This window comes from Schistocerca americana, chromosome X, assembly GCF_021461395.2.
Source record: "Schistocerca americana isolate TAMUIC-IGC-003095 chromosome X, iqSchAmer2.1, whole genome shotgun sequence".
Lineage (NCBI taxonomy): Eukaryota > Metazoa > Arthropoda > Insecta > Orthoptera > Acrididae > Schistocerca > Schistocerca americana.
Genome location: NC_060130.1, coordinates 180,765,903 through 180,787,398, shown reverse-complemented (window position 1 = coordinate 180,787,398; position 21,496 = coordinate 180,765,903). Strand labels below are relative to the sequence as shown.

At 38.9% G+C, this 21,496-nt stretch overlaps 1 protein-coding gene across 6 annotated transcripts in view; it reads left to right on the top strand.

Moving 5' to 3' along the window:
* Window positions 1-21,496, top strand: part of LOC124555786 (inositol hexakisphosphate and diphosphoinositol-pentakisphosphate kinase) — a 556,425-nt gene that overhangs the window by 305,668 nt on the left and 229,261 nt on the right. For 5 of the 6 annotated variants that reach the window (XM_047129841.1, XM_047129845.1, XM_047129844.1 and 2 more), the window contains one exon: window positions 3,339-3,476. In XM_047129841.1, coding sequence (XP_046985797.1) covers window positions 3,339-3,476 — 138 coding nt within the window. The remainder of the gene's footprint in view (window positions 1-3,338; window positions 3,477-21,496) is intronic. The other variant, XM_047129842.1, reaches the window with a different exon arrangement.

Here is a 21,496-nt window from a genome sequence, read left to right as displayed (position 1 = left end):
TATGGAGCCACCACCAGCTTACATAATGCGTTGTTGACAACCTGGGTCCACAGCTTCATGGGATCTGCACCACACTGGAACCTTACCATCAGCGTTTACCAACTGAAAGTGGGCCTCATCTTATCTGTCGACAACTTAGCAGTTGTCTATGGTCCAACAATATGGTCACGAGCCCAGGAGAGGTGCTGGAGACTATGTCGTTCTGTTAGCCAAGGCACTTGGTTTAGTCATATGCTGCCGTAGTCCATTAATGCCAAATTTTTCCGCACTGTCCTAATGGATACATTCGTAGTACATCCCACATTGATTTCTGCAGTTATTTCACACAGTGTCACTTACCTGTTGGCACTGACAACTGTTTGCAAATGCTGGTGCTGTTGGTCATTAAGTGAAGGCTGTCAGCCACTGTTTTGCCTGTTGTGAGAGGTAATGCCTGAAATTTGGTATTTGTGCCACTCACAAGACAATGTGGATATAGGAATATTGAATTTCCTAACAATTTCCAAAATGGAATGTCCTGTGCATCTAGCCCCAACTATGGGACCACTCCCAAAGTCTGTTGATTCACGTTGTGTGCCCATAATCACATCAGAGTTCTTTTCACATGAATCGCCTGAGTACAGATGACAGATATGCCAATTCATTGCCCTTTTATACCTTGGCTAAGCAATATTACTGCTGTATTTGTGCATCTCGCTATCCTGTGACACTTGTCACCTCAGAGAGGTGATAATTACTGGACTCGATGAGAAGGAAACACTGATTTTTGGGGACTGCACCTGATGGGATTTGAAATTCTGAGTGCTTAATATGGAAGACATTGATTACTTCTAAAACAAAATACATGAGTTAATAAGAGCAAAAAGCTAAGTGCATTGCATGTGATAGAAGTGGGAAGATAATGGCCAGAAATAAACAGGCCAGAAAATGAAAGATGTAGAAAACTAATGGAGTGAAGAAAGGAATATTTTCTGTGCAGAAATGTTGAGACCGAAGAAATGGATGTAAATTAAGGCCATATAGTTGGGAGATTTGAGGACATGTTGTATTACTGGTTCACACCTACAGAGTTCTGAGAAACTAGTGTCTGGGGGAAGAATCCAGATGGCATGTGTGGTGAAACAGGCACCAAGATCACAACTGTCAGGTTGTTGTGCATGCTCTGCAACAAGATATTGTGTGTTGGTAGTATACACCCTCTGCCTGTGCCCACTCATCTTAACTGATAACTTGGTCGTAGTCATGCCGACGTAAAAGACCGAACAGTGTTTTCCGTAACAACTGGTATATGATGTGTCGTTTCAAAGATTGTTATCCCTTTGATAATATATATTTTGCCAGTTGTAGGACTGGTGTAGGTGGTGGTAGGAGGGTGCATAGGGCAAGTCTTGCAGTGAGGATGGCAACAAGAGCAGGAGCCATAGGGTAGGGAGATGTATTCAGAAGGAGCATAAGGTCTGATAAAGATATTGCAAAGATTGGGACGTTGATGAAGAGCTATTACAGGAATGGTGGGCAAAATCTCAGACAGAATGGACCTCGTTTCATGGCATGATTTTAGGAAGTCATGGCCTTGCTGAAGTAGCAGATTAATAAATTCAAGTGACAAGTGGTGTACTCTTAAGCTGTTTTTTGGAGGGATCAGCAGTACTCATAGTGAGGCTGACCTGTTAAAAATCCTGGACACTCTAAATATATTCTCCCAATTAAATTTCACATGTTCCTATTCTGAATCCCATGCTGCTTTCCTTGATGTTTATCTCATTCTCACCGAAGGCCAGCTACACACTTCTGCCCAAAATAAACCAACTAACAAACAGCAACAATTATATTTTGTCAGCTGCCATCCTTTCCGTATCAAACATTCCCTGCCATACGGCCTTGGCATTCAAGGCAAATGCATTTATTCAGATGCAGACTCTTTGCAGCAGTACACCACCATCCTCACCTCAGTCTTCACTGGCTGTAATTATCCCACCAGCCTAGTTCAAAAGCAGATTTCCTGGGGCATCACATCCAATCCTACTACTGCTGATCTCTCAAAAAAAAAAAAACAGCTATATGAGTACACCACTTGTCACTTGAATGTATTAATCAGCTACTTCGACAAGGCCATGACTTCCTAAAATCACGCCCTGAGATTTTGCCGACCACACGTAGAATAGCTTTTCGCAACATCCCAATCTCTGCAATATCCTTACCAGACCTTATGCCCCTTCTGCACCCATCTCCCCACCCTACGGATCCTACTCCTGCAACCATCCCCACTGCAAGACTTGCCCCATGCACCCTCCTACCACCACCTATACCAGCTGTGTAACTGGCAAAGTATATACTATCAAAGGGGAGCAACCTGTGAAACGACACATTATCTACAATCTTTTATGTAAACACTGTTTTGCCTTTTACATCAGCATGACTACCACTAAGCTACAGTTAAGATGAATGGGCATAGGCAGACGGTATGTACTAGCAACACACAATATCCTATTACAGAGCATGCATGCATTACAACCTGACAGTAATGACTTCAGTGCCTGTTTCACCATGCGTGCCATCTGTGTTCTTCCCCCAGATACCAGTTTCTCACAACCATGCTTGTGGGAACTGGTGCTACAACATGGTCTTGGTTCTTGCCACCCATCTGGCCTTAATTTATGTTGATTTCTTCTGTCTCAGCATTTCTTCACAGAGATTATTGCTTTCTTCACTCTGTTAGTTTTCTACATCTTTCATTTTCTCACCAGTGTGTACCGATGATCGGGAATTACATACCAGATTACTATGTAGAATGAATGGAAATTACGAATTTTCACTATTATTTAAATGGCAGTTGGACTACATCATTGTTTCCATGCCCAACAAAAGTGTTGCAATAAAATACATGTTCAGCCTTATGCTGTCTGCTGGCAAGTAGCTGGTTTTATAGTTCGGAGAATGGTAGCTGCACTTGCAAAAACCTGCATGCAGACATGCTGAGTTTATTACACCAAGGAATCAGCTGTGAGCGAATTGGGTCACTATATTGGAGCATACATTGTCACAATTAGTTTTTAGACATGAACTGAAACTACTCAACATACTCTAATGCACTCTTTACATAAATACCACCCAGAACTGACTACAACTTTTCAATGTGATGAAATGCAAATACATATCAAATTTCATTGCAGTTGAGATTAAAGTCAGTATTATTAGGGTGGTAACACTTGTTGAAGACAGTGCAATTCCTTGATTTCCAAGTTATGGCTTGGCATGTTATTGTGGATAGATATTACTTTTCATTTTGTTTGTTGCTGCTGTTGAGTGAGTTTCATTTTGTGGTTCTTTTTCCACAGATGTGCCCAAAGAGCCATCCCTTGTCCTAATTCTAAAATGGGGTGGTGAATTGACACCGGCTGGTAGAATACAAGCCGAAGAGCTGGGAAGGATCTTCCGCTGCATGTATCCAGGAGGACAAGGTAGACATCTGAGTGGTTCGTATCTCCAGATACCCTCATGAATGGTAGCAGTTGTTATTAACTACAAAGTCTAACCATGGAGGGTGGTGTATGATTAGGCGCTTTATTTTTATTGTTGTTAGATAGTAATTTTCTTTCAGTTTATGTTCATAACCGTATTTTTCATTTTGAATATTTTCTAAATTACTAACATTTGTTGTAATGAAATTTTATTAAAAAATAGCTTTATGCTATAGATAGTGAGAACTATTCTGACATGTTTGGTGCTACTAAAATATGTTTAATCTGGCCACAAAAGTGAACTATTCAAGCTGGCTGTTATTGCCACTTGATTTTGACTAAAGCTATTGTGGTAATAAGAACACAAACTGTGATCACAAGTATTCACAAAACATCACTTTAGTGTTCTTAATTGCCGGCCGGAGTGGCCGTGCGGTTCTAGGCGCTGCAGTCTGGAGCCGAGCGACTGCTACGGTCGCAGGTTCGAATCCTGTCTCGGGCATGGATGTGTGTGATGTCCTTAGGTTACCGTATTTACTCGAATCTAAGTTGCACCTGAAAAATGAGACTCGAAATAAAGGAAAAAAAAATTCCCGAATTTAAGCCGCACCTGAAATTTGAGACTCGAAATTCAAGGGGTGAGAAAAGTTTTAGGCCGCACCTCCAAATCGAAACAGAATTGGTCCATTGTAATATGAGACACAATTTAGGTCGAATGAATGACGATACAGGTACAGTAGTTTGGTTCGAGCCGTAAGCTTAGTAGCTAAACTTTACCAGGTAGCCATTGCTATGCATCAGGCGCTCCCTCTGTATTTATACGTGTACCCTTCGTTTTTCACGTGCTTCGTCTGGTTTGAATTGATTGCTTATTTTTCTTTGATGTGATAAGTGCCGTTCTCTTTGTTATAGGTGTTTAAGTCACTCTCTCTGAAAATGCATTACTGTACTATGTCATGCATTGTTTGTCGCATTTTGATGATGAGTGTTTACAACCTGTCGCCGCTCGCGGCATGGCTTGCTTTTGTGCGCGCTACCGCCGCTTACAATAAAAAAAAGGGAGGAATTGTCTCAGTTGCGAAACAATGGCAAGAGACTGCTATTTGTTGTTATTTACACTGCTGCTTTCTTTGATAATGATCAACAAGAACCAAATAATAAACTGCGTATGATAGAAGATGTTCTGAATGAGAGTTCAGCGAAAGTTTTTCTCCGTTTGAAAATCTTTGCAGACGCCTCTTTAGTACATTACTTTCTGCACAGAAATTAGAGTCATCTTTGATGTAAAAATCTAGTCAATTGCCGTGCTTCATTTCTGACTGTATCACTATTAGGCATAAGAATAATATGAATATAAACATGACATGATATGTGTATACTCCCGCATTTGCTGGTGTCACACTCTAGTTTCGTAGTTTATTAGGCAGACAGGATTTAAATGAGATAGCAGCAAACACGAAAGAATACATGGCAAATTGTTTATATTCGTATTATTCTTATGCTGAAGAGAATACTGCATGTGAGTCACAATTCATAGAAGTTCCCATTAGCAACCATCTCTTCTTACAGGTAGGAAAAAATTCAGAACGTAGAATTGGCCATATTGACAAACATCGCAAACAATCCTGCCAGTCGGATTTTCGTAGTACATTGAATAGCTGGTACATTCGAAGATGAACAATACAGAATTTGTATTTACTTCATTGGATAATGTATGAAATGCAGTGGTCGAAATTCGGGGCGGAGAAAAAAAGCTCGTCTTCCACCTTTTTTTTTAAATTTATTTACTGACGCAGAGGTTTTGGCGCCAGTATTTATCTTTGTGCCTGCATAGCATGCCTGTGTAGCGCTACATATATTCGACGGCAGAAGTTAGTTATGGTGGCACCTACCAACATATTTCAGAACTTCCGCTTACTTTGCACTCGATTCTAAGCCGCAGGCGGTTTTTTGGATTACAAAAACCGGAAACAAGTGCGGCTTCGATTTGAGTAAATACGGTAGTTAGGTTTAATTAGTTCTAAGTTCTAGGCGACTGATGACCTCAGAAGTTAAGGCGCGTAGTGCTCAGAGCTATTTTTTGTTCTTAATTTCTCAAGTTGCTTTATATTTTTTGGTGGGATTCTGTATTTTTTGTTAGAATTTTGCTTTGAGCTGATAGATTAGATTTGATTTGGATGTGTGGAGCATTGAAAGATAGAACTCTAGCAGATATCACTAAAGCTATGCATGTCCTATGTTTGGCATATAATAAAGGCTGGAGAATATAGTTATTTTAACAGTGTCTACAAGACATGAATGTTGACTCATTTTACTGATATTCAGAAGTTATACCCATGAAGAATTGTTACTAAATCATGACAGCTAGATCAATAGTTCAAGTTACTGTTTGGTGCTCCAGTTGAAATTCATTTGATACTTAAATAGAAATTTACCACATAATTTCTTTTTTATGACTATTGAAGTGGTCTCAAAATCATGTCATCTGTTGTCTTGGACCTGAAAACTACACTGCAACAAAATTTTCTTCTCTTACTTACAAAGTGTGCACACTTTGTTCTTATTCTGTGTGACTGTAAATTAGGGTATTTTGTTTTTAGCTTGTTTGCCATTAGAAACACTGATATCGATAGGATGAAGATATTAAGGGGGAAAAAAGGCTGCATGTACGGTATTTATCCAAGCATAAAACAGACCTGAAGTTAAGATGAGCCGCCCAATTTTTTAGGGGCTCTGTGAGAAAAAATACTTATTTTTTAGTGTATGCTGACTAATCAAAATTATAAACTTTCATGCATGTATGATATCTGCCTGAAAAGTTAACAATACACCTGTTCTAGACTTACACCATTTATTCACTGTCAACATTTTGGTAATACAAGGAGAAATAAATTAAACAAAAATAAATCATTTACATTAATTTTTGTCGTCACTGTCTTTTTGTTTACTGTCATCTGTGGTGTCACTATTTTTGGTCATCATCATCTTAATAGGACAGTTGTGAAACTAATATCTTCGTTGTCACAAATATTTGGCTACTTTCTCAGAATATGTTGTGATTTCTGAGGTTGTGGTTATAGTGGGACCTGAGAACAAAGACATGTTTAAATACATAGGAGATGTCTCATCTATACTGATGTGAGAATGTTACAATTTCTCTTGCTTCCAAACAAATTGTCTGCCCACTTCTCCCTCTTTGATTGTGCAGAACCAGCAGCTGACACACCCCCTATCGTTCCCTTCATACCTCACAGTGAGCATCGAAAACATTTCTAAACAAAATTCATAAGTACGCCACTTGCCCCAGTCTAGAATATTGTTGCCTGCTTGCCACTGACCTCTCCACACTCATTATAGTTCTCAGCCAAGACAGTGTCATTACTCGCCCTCCAACCCTTCTGTGCTGCTGTGCTCGAGCAATAGTGAAACACGGATGGCAATATCTTCTAGTGTGCTTGTCATATGCAACAACAGCAACTAAAACATAAGTAAAAGATTGCAATCATGATTCAGTCCATTTCTTGCACTTTTGGTCATCCTGCGATCTAGGGACATCTGTTGGTACCATTTTCACAACAATCGTGGCACTGTAATTTATTCTTATGATAACAATTGTAGTCAGTTTACTGTGATTTATTTAGTTTTTTAGACATTAAATTACAGATAATTTTCTTTCTTGTTTCTTCTGAGTTTCACCAGCTTGTTCTAAAGCCGGGTAACAAGATGGTGATGTTTTTCCTCCGGTATTCTAATATGTCAACAACAACCTAATTTCTCATTTGCAACTCACTTGGGAAATCATTAAATGTCTCATAACCAAATGAAATATTGACTTGGGTTCAGAATCAAATAATGATTTTTGAAGGAAAATATTTTCGCCTTTGAATGTTACCTTTACTTAAAAAGCGGCATACGTGTATGTATACAGTATCCATACATTTATGAGAACTTTTATTGCAAACCTGTTCAAATACAACAATTTTTTTTAAGTTTATAGAATTTAATCCTATTTCCTCCTGTGTTCCACAAAACTGTCAATTTTTAAACAGAACATTAGATAGTTGTAGCAGCTAGTTCATAGTTTCTCGCTTATCACTTGCACTAAAGCCATGAGCCAATTGTCACATGACTGGTTGAGTGAGGTCGATACCACATTGAGTGCTTCAGCATCTCGGGAAATCTTGAGCTATTCAAACGAATTCACTACTATGCTGTACTCTTTGTTTGGAGTTCTTCAAAATAAATTTGTGTGAAACCTTAGTAGCCAAAGCATCATTTGTAAATTTAAGATGACATCTATATTAATCTGTTAGCAATGTAAGAACATTGACCTCAGCAGCAATAGTTTAATCTGTGAATGTAAGATGACGCCAAGTTTTTGAATGACAAATTTGGGAAAGAAAACCTCGTCTTATAATTTGGTAATTATGGTATATAGCAAACTCAAAAAAATTACATTTTCAGAAATTCATACAAATGAAATGGTTCAGCTTATTCACTTTAAACCTTATCCTGTTAAGAGATTATTTTTGCAGATCACAGGAACTCGATATCTGCTCCTCGAGTCATACGACGAACATCAAGAAGGTATACAGACTCTTCCAAAAACTTGTACAATATGTTGATGGTGACAGACTCTAGTGCAGCAGCAATTCACATGTTTAACTGTGGCAGGTATTGTGAGGGATAGGACAAATACTTCGTCTTTCACATAACCCCAGAAAAAAGTCACAAGAGGTTACATCTTGTGATCATGGTAGGCATCTACACCATACATCGTCATCAGTATCTGCACAGCCAAGCCATCATCCACAGCCGAGTGAAAGAGTGAAGGGGGCGCCATCTTGTTGCAAGATGGAGTTGTGGAAGTCTTCTTGCAATTTAGGCAGAAGCTGCAAAAAAAAAACCATATCAAAAAAGCAATTGTCTGTGACAGTTTTCTCCTTAAAAAAGGAGGGGTTGTAAATCTTATCCACTGACATTGCACAGAATATTTTGACCTCTTTCATTTTCAGTGGAGAAACAGGGGTCTTGTGTTCCCAAAAAATGAACATTTCACCAGTTAACTTTACCATCAGCGTGAGATGTTGCTTTTTCACTGAAAATAAACCTTTTTTAGTTATTGTTGCCATTGTCCATCCTTGCCAACATCTTGGTTCAGAAGTCAGATCATCCAGGATAATCTACTGGAATGAGTGCATGGACTATCTGCAATCTGTACAGTTTTAAGCCCAGACATTCATGCAGAATTTTGGAAGAGGTTGCTTGCACGATCTGAACCACGTGACTTGCTTCAAATTTTCATTTGTGTGGCCTTTGCAGGAATGCTGGTCAGATGCGATAAACATTTTTCTCTCATGCAGGAGGGGAAATGTGACTTTAGGCTTCACAAATGCAACCTTTTCCTGCAAACAGTTTGTACCACATATAATTGGAGATCTGGGCAATTCCTGATGAAAGTGTGTGCAAAATGCTCGTTAAATAGCAGTTACAGACTACCTTTTTGTTAAATGAATAGCACACTAGCTCTTCTGTTGTCATGTAGTTGAAATTTTCTACACTAGCACTGTCTGATGGGTGCAGCCTGCAACAAAAGAATTGTGCCTATATGTAGGGAAAAAAACACGAGTAATAAAAAGTAAAATATTCCAGAGAGACTATATTAAAATGTTAATGCTTGAAGTGAATAAGTTGTGCTGTTTAATTTGTATGAATTTCTGAAAATGTAAAGTTCTTTTCTGCTCATTCTGTATATGTATATTTTCTTAGCAGGCCGCATTCAAGATTACAGTTGTTTGTAGCTGATGATATACCTTTATTATCACATGGTTTTATTTGATGATATACCTGTATTATTGCATAGACGGGTGGCAAGATGAATAGTTAGGTGACTTGATTAGTTCTGTATATGGTTTGACAACTAAAATCCATTTTCCATCTAGCCAGTTATGTGTGACGTTAAATTTTTCTTCTGCCAGTTAAACTCAAACAATGATTGTTAGCTTCTAACAATAAAATCAATAATTTATGTTATTGTTGAGAGTTGCTGTAGTATTATTCATTTCTTTCTTCTTTTTAAACATGTATGAGAGCTTGGTGCTTTTCATTTCTTGTCATTAAAAACTAGTTCAAAATAATTACATTAAGCAACTTGTAATAAAGACAAAGGCTTATGTTTCAGGAATACTCATCTTATAAAATATTGTTACAGATTTGTGTAATTGATATATTAAGAGCACTAAAATGGTGATTACAAAGTCTTTGACATAGAGCATGTAAAGTTGTTTCATTCAGATTGTAGTGGCTTGACAGTTACCATTTGAGTCGAGATGCAAGGTTCGGTCTCTTAATAAAACCTCATCCTAATCACATATCTGTCTGGTTATACATAAAAAAGGACCATATCTATTGAAATGTTGTACTGCAAACTGCTTGTTCAAATCATTTGACATTTGATGTTAAAGCACTGCCAAGTATGCCTATCAGAAGTACTAGAAAGGACACAATAATGTTGAAACACACTAACAAATTTTGTTGCATTCACTGCTTCATGGAAGGGTAGTCAGAGTAACAATAGTACCAGCTGTAGTTGTTGTAATACTAATTGCAGATGTGCTTCAGTAACACAGGCATAAAATGAGGGGGGGTTTATGCCTTGAAGCTGAACATTTTGAATCTAATCTCGATGTAGAGATGAAATGCTTGATTATGCAATCATTGTAAAGGAATCAGTTGCAAAGAACTAAGTAGATTTGTCGCACCAGGCTACCGGTTAGTACTACAAACATGGGTTAAGCATTATGCCTTAATTAACGGGGAAAAAAATCAGTCATGTGTCCATGTGATTGATGAAGTCTTAAATATGGTTAGATGTAATATAGAAGTATGTGACATACACTTTTGAGTGCATTTATGCGAGAGTCAGTAAGGAATGAATGTAGGTTTATTAGGGTTTAATGTTCCATTGAGGATGAGGTCACTAAACACAGAGTGCATTCTTAGATCAGGTTAGGCCCTGGGAAGAAAATTGGCAACATCCTTTTCAAAGGAACTGTTCTACCAATTGCCTTAATCAGGAAAACACAGAAAACTTAAATGTTAAATGTGAGTGGCCAGATGTAACTTCAGCGTCCATTCTTCCTCAATATCTAGTTGCACTGCCAGTCAGTATGGGTCATAAAAGGCGGTCTCATTTCATTAGTGTCAGTTTTAGGTTAATTCTTGGACATATTAACATGATTTAATGTGCAATTCACTATTTTAGACTTTTATTGACACTGATTCATTGGCTGAAATAGAAAGCTCTGCAGTTCGATTCATTTATCTGTCATTTATCAGATACTGACAGTGTTTGTTACTGGTGAAAAATTCTGAGTTGCTCCATGGATTGGAATCTGTGTTAAACTGTAGAGACCCCTATAACTAGCTGGGTAACTCAGTTGAAAGGTTGGAGGAACTTTTTCCCAAAATGAAGTTTCATGCCAGAGATTGTTGAGAAAAAATTAGCACATGATTCAGGTGCCTCCATTTGTATAGTGTTATGTGTAGATTTAATTCTGCTTGTTTCTATTGTTGGCAAGAGCAAAAGATAGAACTGCAAATAGGGAAAAGTGCCACTTCAATAATCCTGTGGTATGAGTAAGCTTTGTTATGCATGTAGGAGTAAAATAGTAACATTCTAGACCTGTATAAAATGTCTCCTCATTTGAAGCAGAGCAAATAATTTTATAGCAAAAAAATTATCTGGAATGTAGAAACCAGTAATGGAAATATAATTTATTTATCTTGTTGCAAATTGATTTCGACTGATATCAGTCATCATTGGTGCATTTTTCTAACCGTTACATGCCATAAGTAGAAGTACTGTCCTTGGCAGATTTTTATGTGCCGGTGCCAGCACATAGCATACACCTCACAAATGTTGAATAGAACCAGCTTAACATCCCCATCCGACTGGTGGATCACTATCAAAAGTGTCACACGCCCTCACTTCATCAGACGCTGCGGAGAGGTTTGGTATTTTAAGCACAACATTTGCAAAAAGTCTGGTGGTCAGGAATATTACCCCACCACCTCTCCTCTGCTTGCCGGCCAAATACTGGCAGTGAAAATTTTCTCCACTACCAGGATTCAAACCAACTTACCCCCAGGTCAAGCACCACCATACAAGCATGCATTAGCGAACTCGGCCATGGAAGTGGGTTCGAGAATGTGGTTATGTTTACATTTTAACTTCTTTTACCGACAACTGGTACCACATTGCCTTTTGTGCCCCAAGGTAAGTCATGTATATGTAAAAAGTTTTGCCCAAACATTTTGCAAGTAGTGATATGCATGAAAATTAGGGGTAGCATAATAAATTATAGTCACTTAGAAAGCCCAACAAAGAGTAGTAGATGGCAGCAGAAGACTGAATATTTTCTACAGTTTCATTGATATTTCAAATGCTGATTAAACAAATTGCATGAACCCCAAGTATAGAACTCTGAAACAGAGACAATGAGAAACAGAAAAATAGTACCTACATATCAGCAACATCAGTGTGACTTCATTAGAGCCCCTAAGTACTATTTGTAAAGTAGTTATTTTCTTCCTCACTCTTTCATATTTATGGATATTAGAACCAAATGGAGTAATATATTTTGCAATTTTTGGGCTAAAAATACAATATGAGGCACTTTGATTTTGATATTAGCTGTATTTGGGGAGAAAACTGGAACTAAGATCAATATTGAAAGAAAAAGGTGTATTATTTTCAAGTCAAGGGAAACCCTTTTTAACCCTCAATCAGGCGCACCTATGTATAAAGTGTGCCAACCACAAATAGTGCTTTCTTGTACCATTCCATTGCTGTTTTACAATGATGCGCCAGTACCTATTCCTTCATTATTGCTTCAGCTAACACAATGATAAGTTGTTGTCATATGACCAACTGAGCAGCACTAATATAAAATAAACAGTAAGCTAGGTGAGAAAAAATTTATGATCCACGCAAGGAACTGCCCCAGATTTCGAGCTATCGGCACAATGCCACAGTGAGGCAGTTACCTATGAGATAATTATAAATCAAATAAATGTTTGGCTGGAATCTGATGTAACTGCACTGTTTAATACTTCAGGTGGGTCATTACTGTGAGGTGGTAATATTTGTATGCAGTAACAGAGTAATATACTGAAAGTTTATTTTATTATTATTTAAATAAACAGTGATTGAGCTCAATATATTATCAGTTTATTTTATCTTTGTATATTTAAACTAAGATTAAACTTTAATATTGCTCGGACATCTTTATGGTAACATACAGATAGCTAGTCCTTACATGTGTAAAAATTACACTGCACGCCCGCTCATGTTACAAAAATCGGCACGCCCACTTCAGGGTTAATATACAATATTGAACACTTGGTAATACTTGAATGTTGATACATGAATTCAAGAGATATTGTGGCTCAGTCGTAATTGGGAAGGATGGTTACTACTATGGCAACATGTGATCGTAGTACTGTATGCAATAACAGGTAGTCACACAACTGACTGTGCTTTTGTGCTAAGGAATATGGTATTAGCATCCATCTTCCAATAGATAACAGAGCTAAATCTGTCAAGGACAAGAAGACCATTTAATATTCTTGATGTGGGATTCTATGGGGAACCATGTGCTCAGTGACTGCAATATTAGTATTTTAAACAAAAGAATTGGAAGCAGGGATGCTAAGAGGTTTGAAATCATTTATTACAGCAAACTGATTACAGTCACTTTGTGAACATCTTCAGTATTAAAAAAGTGTCAGACATAAAATCGGACATGAAGCCCATATTATAAAACATAAGCATAAGTCACATAGTGCAGATTACAATTATGATGTCTAGTACATTCCAGATATTAAGGTCTTGATTACTTGTGTAAGAAAAGCACATATTACAACTTCAACATGGTTCAATGCAGAAGAACATGGTAGCTAACAAACAAATTGTGAACTGAGCTTGCACCTTACAATCATATGCAGCAAAACTCAGTACATGATGTAGTCATCACTGTGCCCTCTTTATTCAAATAACATAAGGATATAGTTTATTAAAAAAGGGGACAAAGATTTTATACAAAGGAACAGTAAAAATGAATTAAAAATTAAGAACACCATCTTTGTAACATGAGAAATAAGGAATATTAATAATGTAGAAATACAGCAAGAAGAGAAATTGCACCTTTTGATGTACCATTCATAGAATCATCAACAGGCATTAACAAAGTTAATATGACTTCAGTTCAGTTAATAAATGAAGAAATCCAACAATTAATAAGTTTGCACAGCACCATTTTACATTAATATCCATTTTTGTTTTTGATTCACCTGTAAATGGGACGATCTTGCCTGGTCGGCGGTGTGGGTCTCCCGCATCGTTCCCTACACTCCTCTGAGTATGGGACCTCATCATCATCATCATCATCATCATCATCCATTTTTGTTTTTGCTTCACCTGTTAATGGCAACTTCCAAACCAGTGAGTGACTTCAGCATGTTTCATAGAAAAAAATATCAGAAATGTCCATAATTGTACATAAGAAACTCATTGTATAGTTTGATCTTGTGAGACATGTAGAACAAGATACAAACAAATATTATTAGAGGAGAAGCTTAACAGATTGATTATAACATGTATACTAATATTGTGAGTAATCATGTGGTACTATGTAAGGGCTCACTTTAAGATGTTAATCATCCTATTGATTGACTGGTGGATGTGTCATTTTTCTCAAAGGAGTCAGATAGCATTCGAAGTATTCCCAAAAATACTAACCAGTAACATATATCAATTTAATTTTCTTCACAAATCGGATGTATATAAGTTACAACGTTCTGAGTGCAATACTTTTTATATGGAACAGACAGGGAGGAGGCTGGAAGTGAGATTTTGTGAGTATGTGGCTTTAGATAGGAGAGCTATAGCTGACAAGTCCAGTTTTGCAGCACACTCGGTTAATGCGGGTCATACTCCTTCAGATCTTACCTTGCAACTTAAATTATTGCGTAGAGGAGAAAAGGGCAGATATCTCGATCTCCTGGAGGAGACTGGGATGTTCTGTAATCAAAAATCTCCCAGTTACATCTTGATTAATAAGCAGACAGCAATGAAGAGCCCCCATTTTTGGGAATAGTTTGAATTATATATGACTGCATTGACAAAAATGAGACATCCACCAATCAGTCAAAAGGACAATTAACATCTTGAAGCAAGCCCTTTTATAATGCCACATGATTACTCATGATATGAGTACGTGTGTTATAATCACACTCAATCTGTTAAGCTTCCCTTCTAGTAATTTTTGTTTGTATCTTGTTGTACGTGTTTAATAACATCAAACTATGTGATGAATTTGTTGTGTATAATTATGGATATTTGTAGTATTCTTTCTATGAAGCATGCTGCAGTCACTTGCTGCACATGTTTGGTTTGAAAGTTGTAATTTGCAGAGGAAGCAAAAACAAATATGAATATTAATGTAAAATGGTAGTGTGCAAAATTAATACTTGTTGAATTTCTTCAATGGTTGATTGAACTACACTAATGTAAACTTTGTTTATGCCTGTTGATGGTTTTTTGATTAATATGTCTAAGAGTGCAATTTCTCTTATTGATGTATTTTTACATTATTAATATTCCTTATTTCTCATGTTGCAAAGATGGTGTTCTTAATTTTTAATTCGTTTTCACTGTTCCTTGGTTCCCTTTTTTAATAAACTATATCTCATGTAATGTGTTATTTGAATGAAGAGGGCACTGTGATGTCCACATCACGTACCAAGCTTTGCTGCATGTGATCCTTAGGTGCAAGCTCAGTTCACAATTTGTTTGTTAGCTACAATGTTCTTCCGCATTGAACCATGTTGAAGTTGTAATATGTGCTTTTATTACGCGAGTCTTCAAGACTTTAATATTTGGTATGTACTGTACATCATAATTGTAATCTACTCGAGGTGACATATGCCTGTATTTTATAATATGGTCTTCATGTCTGATTTTGTATGTCACACTTTTTTAGCACTGAAGGCTGTCACACAGTGATTGAAATCCATTTGCTGTAATAAATGATTTCAAACCTTGTATGACCAATGCTGTCAGATTTGTTGTTTTCCATGTGATATTGACATTTTAACTTTGTGTGTTGCTGTCTGTTGATGTCTACTCCATTTACATACACATTCCTTGAGTAAAGTACTATTTACTCACAGTATGTTGAAGGTCTCTGTCGGGCCAACAGAGTTCTCTGGCAGAGGTAGATGGGCAGAATTAATCATAGACAGTTCGAAGGCAGTTGAGACCTTTAGTACAGGAGACTCGTAGTCACAGACCATGGTGCATGATGGGAAGAAGACAGCAATTGCTATGTCTGACTCAGTAGGAAATGGGATGATTTTGTGATGCTTGCATTCGAGGGCAGCTGGCAGGCTCATCTGCAGATGATGCAGTTTGGCCAGGCTAGGCCAAAGGCACCTGGCTGGTGAACAACTCAGTTGTGTGGTGGTGGAGGCATTTGGGTATGAACCATGGATCTGCATGTGGCTGGTGGTGTCTGATGCTGGTGGATGCCCAGTGTGTCATTGTCAGGAGGGGGCTCAATTCAGCCCTCAGCCCATCATTACTGCTCTGGACCATCAGGCAGGCGGACCTGTCAGGGTGGTGTTTGAACAATGACAGCACCATGACAAAAGTTCACATCAGTGGACAATGTCACAATGACCCCCCAGCTTCGCGGGTGGTGAATATTTGTACATGGCAGGACAAGATGGTTGTTAAATGGCCACCCGAGGTATCATGTTTGCCATTTGTTGCAATGCTACCAAAGCTTCCCTGGTCATTGACTGGACAGCTGCATTGTGGCACCTAGGTGGGCAATGTTGTGAAATGCTGCACAGGTGGGCTACGGCAGGTAGTACAAATAAGACAATGGGCCCTTGCCTCAGTTCGCGCTACACTATTCCCCTCTTAGAATGACTTGGACCTCCAAATTCTTTGCTGTGGGTGAATGTGAAACTAATAATCTTTTTAAACAGTTCATTCTAGAAACATTCTGTTGAGTCTTTGGTTTATACTGTTTACAGTAGTTCAGTCACAACTTTATAAAATGTAAGCTGCTTCTTCTTTAGTGCCGCCACTGTTGGTATAGCCCTTCAGGTTGAAGGATAATAGTGGCAGGATAAAAGCAATGCTGTGCTTGAGTTAGCAATAGACAGCACCTATTATCAGCAAGATTAAGAGTGCAACTGGCATGGAAGTTTCTAACACAATGAATCTGTGCTGATGTCTGTTGCAGTACTGCCTTATGTGCCCAAGTAATTGTTATATTGAAATCTGACCATTTTGGACAGCTAGCTTTTGGTCCAGAGAGGCAAGAAGCATTGAATCCTGGCTGATATTCAGGTAGTCAGATTTTCTCGTTGTAAAATTTTCAAACGGAGGTTGGGTAGGCACAGTAGTGAATGGATGGTATTTAAGGATGTGGTTCCAGTAATGGTGGCCCGGAACAAGAAAAAGCAGAACTCAAATACGAAAATCGGAGACTAAAGTCAGAAAATAAACTCCTCTCACCTTCATTTGCAGCAGTTGTGGCTGCCAGCCCGATTGCAAAACCTAAAAGCAAAGTACAAGAATGCATTCAACAAACAAAAGCTGAATGGCGCTGAATAGTCCAGCACACTTTTCTTAAAATCAGAAACCAACCACGATGCGAGAACATTAGAGAAACCACCACTAAAACAATTAACCCCAAGCAATTAAAAATAAAATCAATCAGGTCAACAGCAAACAATATAATAATTGAAACAGAATAACAAGTAGACAAGAGAGAGATAATAGAAAAAAACAGCACAGATTTAAGGACATTAGGTGTGAAGAATCCAAGAAGTTCAGACCTCTGCTGGCAGTGCACAATATCTCAACATATTTAACTGACCAGTAATTCTTAGACAAACTCTACTAAATAAACCTGAGTGAACACCTCACTAAAGACGAGTTTCATAGTGAGGTTAAAATAAAATTTAAAACAGGACCGAAGGGCAAAAGGACAGTAGAAATATTTTAGAAGTGTCACCAAGAGTATGTTTACTTCTGCTTCAAAAAGAAAGGGTTTTTATTCAGTTTGAATCTTTTTATATCAGTGACTGTGTTGCTGTACAAAATTGTTTTAACTGCTGGGGCTTCAGTCACCCAGTATGCGGGAGATGTGCAACACCAGGACACAAAAAGTCAGAGAATGCCGGCAGGAGAATCCTGTAGGCTGTATAAGATGCAAACACAGAAATAGAACATGCGATAAGGCAGGGAGGCCAAACTGTCCTACATATAAACAGCTCTATGAAAGACAAATAGAGTGCACCAAGTACGATGTTCTGGGAAATGTCCATTAATAAGGAGTGCTACCATAACTGTCAGAAACACACACAGGGTCAGACATAACTAATAACACAAACAGGCAAAGGTACGAATCACCATCGACTAGGATGAGAGGCAGGCGGCGAGCCGTTGCCTGGCAGCAACACATGGGGTTATTACCATCACCAAATGCAGATACTAATACTAATGTAGAGCCTCAGTTCTGGGATACAATACAGTTTAGGTACTTCAGCATTACCGACTATACAGACGATATGTGCATGCAGGGAGCAATTGAATATGAAGTGGCCAGGTACCTGAAACATCACATGTTTGATTGAGCCTTCTTCCAGGCTGGTATCCTTTTGCAAGTTGATGAACTGGAAGACAAAATACTACAAGATAGCTCAGAGAAATGTAACGATGTCCTTGAACATCCTGAGAATGAAGATTTCATGGAGTTCACAAGAAATCCAACACAACAGGCAAACACAGAGACAACTGTTCACTACCTGCACAACAAATAGAATATGATACAACCAAATGTAGACCCTATATTGTACCAGATCGTTTTGTTTATGGAGGTAGCACACACAGTCACTACGAAAAACAAAACAGTAAGGTAGCTGAACAGAAAGACACATCCTGCACCAGCACAACACCAGACACAACCAGCCCAGAAACAGACATACAACAGTCACCTTTCATGAACAATTCCCCAGAAGAGATCAAAAACAACAAGTCACTATCAGGGGAAATGTTCAGCAGAAACACATCAAACTCCACACTACCTGAAACCATAAAGCAGGAAAAACATGCTGCACTGCAAAATTACTCAAAATTGGAGCAACAAACTAACAGTGAAGAACACCAACCAGGCACAGTCAAGGACCCAAAGCTGAATACCGTTATGTAAACTACAAAAATTTAGAAGCTAACCTCCGGCTTAACAGACTAGAAAACAAGGATATATTTCAAACAGCTCTTCGCGATGTAATACAAACTAAGCATGAAAACGGGGATATAATCTGCTTCCCAACTACAGAACGAATTGACAGGATGATCCTAAGAGTTGAAAATCTGCCAACGAACCCCAAAGAACTATGTAAGCTTTTAGGGTAGGCATGTGTGCGAAGGGAGAGGGCCTAGACATAGGGATATTTTACAAGGACTTCGTGAGAGCACATGGATGTGTGTTTCTGTATTTTAAAGAAACCACATCCAAGTGTTTTTCTTTCACTAGATATCCCTGATGAAGGTAATAAAACTAAACTGCCGGGGCAGTGCCCTAGTAAACATTAAACTAGGTGGGCTCATAGGAGAAACAAAAGCAGACATCATCTCCGTTCAGGAACCTTCTCTGCGAGGCAGAAAGATTTCAGGGCTCCCCTTACATTACATCACAATAGCAGGTACACCAAACACAAAACCGAGCGAGGTGGCACAGTGGTTAGCACACTGGACTCGCATTTGGGAAGATGACGGTTCAATCCCGTCTCCAGCCACCCTGATTTAGGTTTTCCGTGATTTCCCTAAATCGCTTCAGGCAAATGCCGGGATGGTTCCTTTGAAAGGGCACGGCCGATTTCCTTCCCAATCCTTCCCTATCCTGAGCATGAGCTCCGTCTCTAATGACCTCGTTGTCGACGGGACGTTAAACTCTAACCACCACCACCACCACCACCACCAAACACAAAATCTGCAATAATAGTAGTTAGTAAAAACCTTACAGAAACACACATCACCCAGTTTTACTCTGAACACATCGCCCCAGCAGAAATAAGACGCACAGGATGTATGGCTCATGTCGTCTATTTACGCTCAGTGCTCGTTTGATATAGAACCTTTCTTAGACAAAATAAAAGACATTGCACAACACTCATAAAAGAAAAGACTGCTCATTCGAACCGATATACACGTGAAATCCCCCTTGTGGAACTCAAATAGAATTGACGGCAGAGGACAACTAGTGGTTGACGTGGTGAATGAATGCAACCTCTTCGTACTGAATAGGGAGGGTCAGCCACCTACCTACCTCAGAGACACTGATGGTGTAAGTAACATAGACCTTTCCTTTGGAAGTATTCAGTTTTACTTGTTACCACTTCCCACAGACACTCATACAAGGGTTTGTCCATGCAGAACACATGGAGCTGCAAGACCCTGGGACCATATGTACTAGTTTTGTAGGATGTGCAGTGACTCACACGGCTCAGCATTGAAGCAGTCCTGATGCAGAAAGTAGTGTGTGAGACTTCATGTCAGGTGCAATCAGTAGTATGTCATGCACTGTCAAGCGTACGAACTTCTTCAGAGCCCCACATGTTAACAGGTAGGAGTCAATGGCATAGCACTCGAACTGACTCCCTCTGCACATCAGGGATATTTGTACCTGAACATGTAACTGGGCTCCATCCTGGATGATGTCAACATTGCCTGTATGATAATACAAGAGTAAGCATCTGTCCGCTGATGTTGCTAGCTATTCTGGGGTGCCGATAGTGCTTCCTGAATCCTCCATAATCCTTTGAGAGACAGTCCTGGTCGTAAGAGTGCTGGGATCAAGGTGCTCACAGACAGCATGAATGAATGCTCCCTGCAGTTTGGTAGCTCAGTTCAGGCATCAGTTACACAGTCTGCAATAGTCCAAATCAGTCTAAGTCTGGTCAGCTGACTGTCAGTAACATCCGGGTGTGCCCTAACAGTGACCAAGTCTTAGTTAACCAACCATTGTCTCCTGGATGTGAAACATTAACATGATGGCCATAGTATGAAGGTGATGAATATTGTTTACTACATCTTTCTCCACACTTGATGTGTGGTATGAAAGCCCTGTGGTTCTTTGATTGTTCTCTAAATCAGTCTTTACTTTTCTCAAAATGGAGTTCTCTTTTCCAAGGTCATCTGCATCACCTGTACCAAAGACTGTTTTCGAAATCTGCCCTTGCATTTCTCTTCTGTTGATGCCAGGCTTATGGTAAAAGTCCTGTAATTGAGGGATTTGCATCTGAAGACATTCAAATCATTCGTGAGTGGACTGTAATAGTTGATATTCTGTTTAAGAGTCATTCAGCACCAATATGCCCCAAACAGTAAGATGCAGCTTCTCAAAAGTATCATCAAAGTGCTCTATTTCATTTTTCACTGCCCGAGCATTGTAGTCCATCCTTAATGTCCGTCGATGATCAGACAGTATCACATCTGATTGCTGGGAGAACAGTACTCCACTACTCAAGGGGCATGTCATAAGAGCCCCTGTGATCCTGCAGCTTGCAAAACAGGCTCAACCATCACTATGGCTATTCCTATTCCACTCCCAATTCCCATTCCTCAGTACTTTGTGGCCGGAGTCGTGCTGGCACCTGTCATCTTCAGAGGATTGACCCTGAGTTGGGTATGGATCACATCCAAGAGGAAAAGGAAATCTACAGTTAGTTCACAAGGCCACCCCATGACCTCAAGACGTATGGATAATTTGGAGTAACTGTAGAGGCAATTCACTCATCCCACCAAGTCTTTCCTTTCTTCTCTGCCACTACTCTCCCCCCTTTAGAGGAAGCCATTGGTAATTGAGCCAGAGCTTCAGGGGCTTTAAATGATGGGCTTCTCTCGTGTGCATCACAGTGGTATGAGTTGGGGGTTGTAACTTTTAATTGCCAGA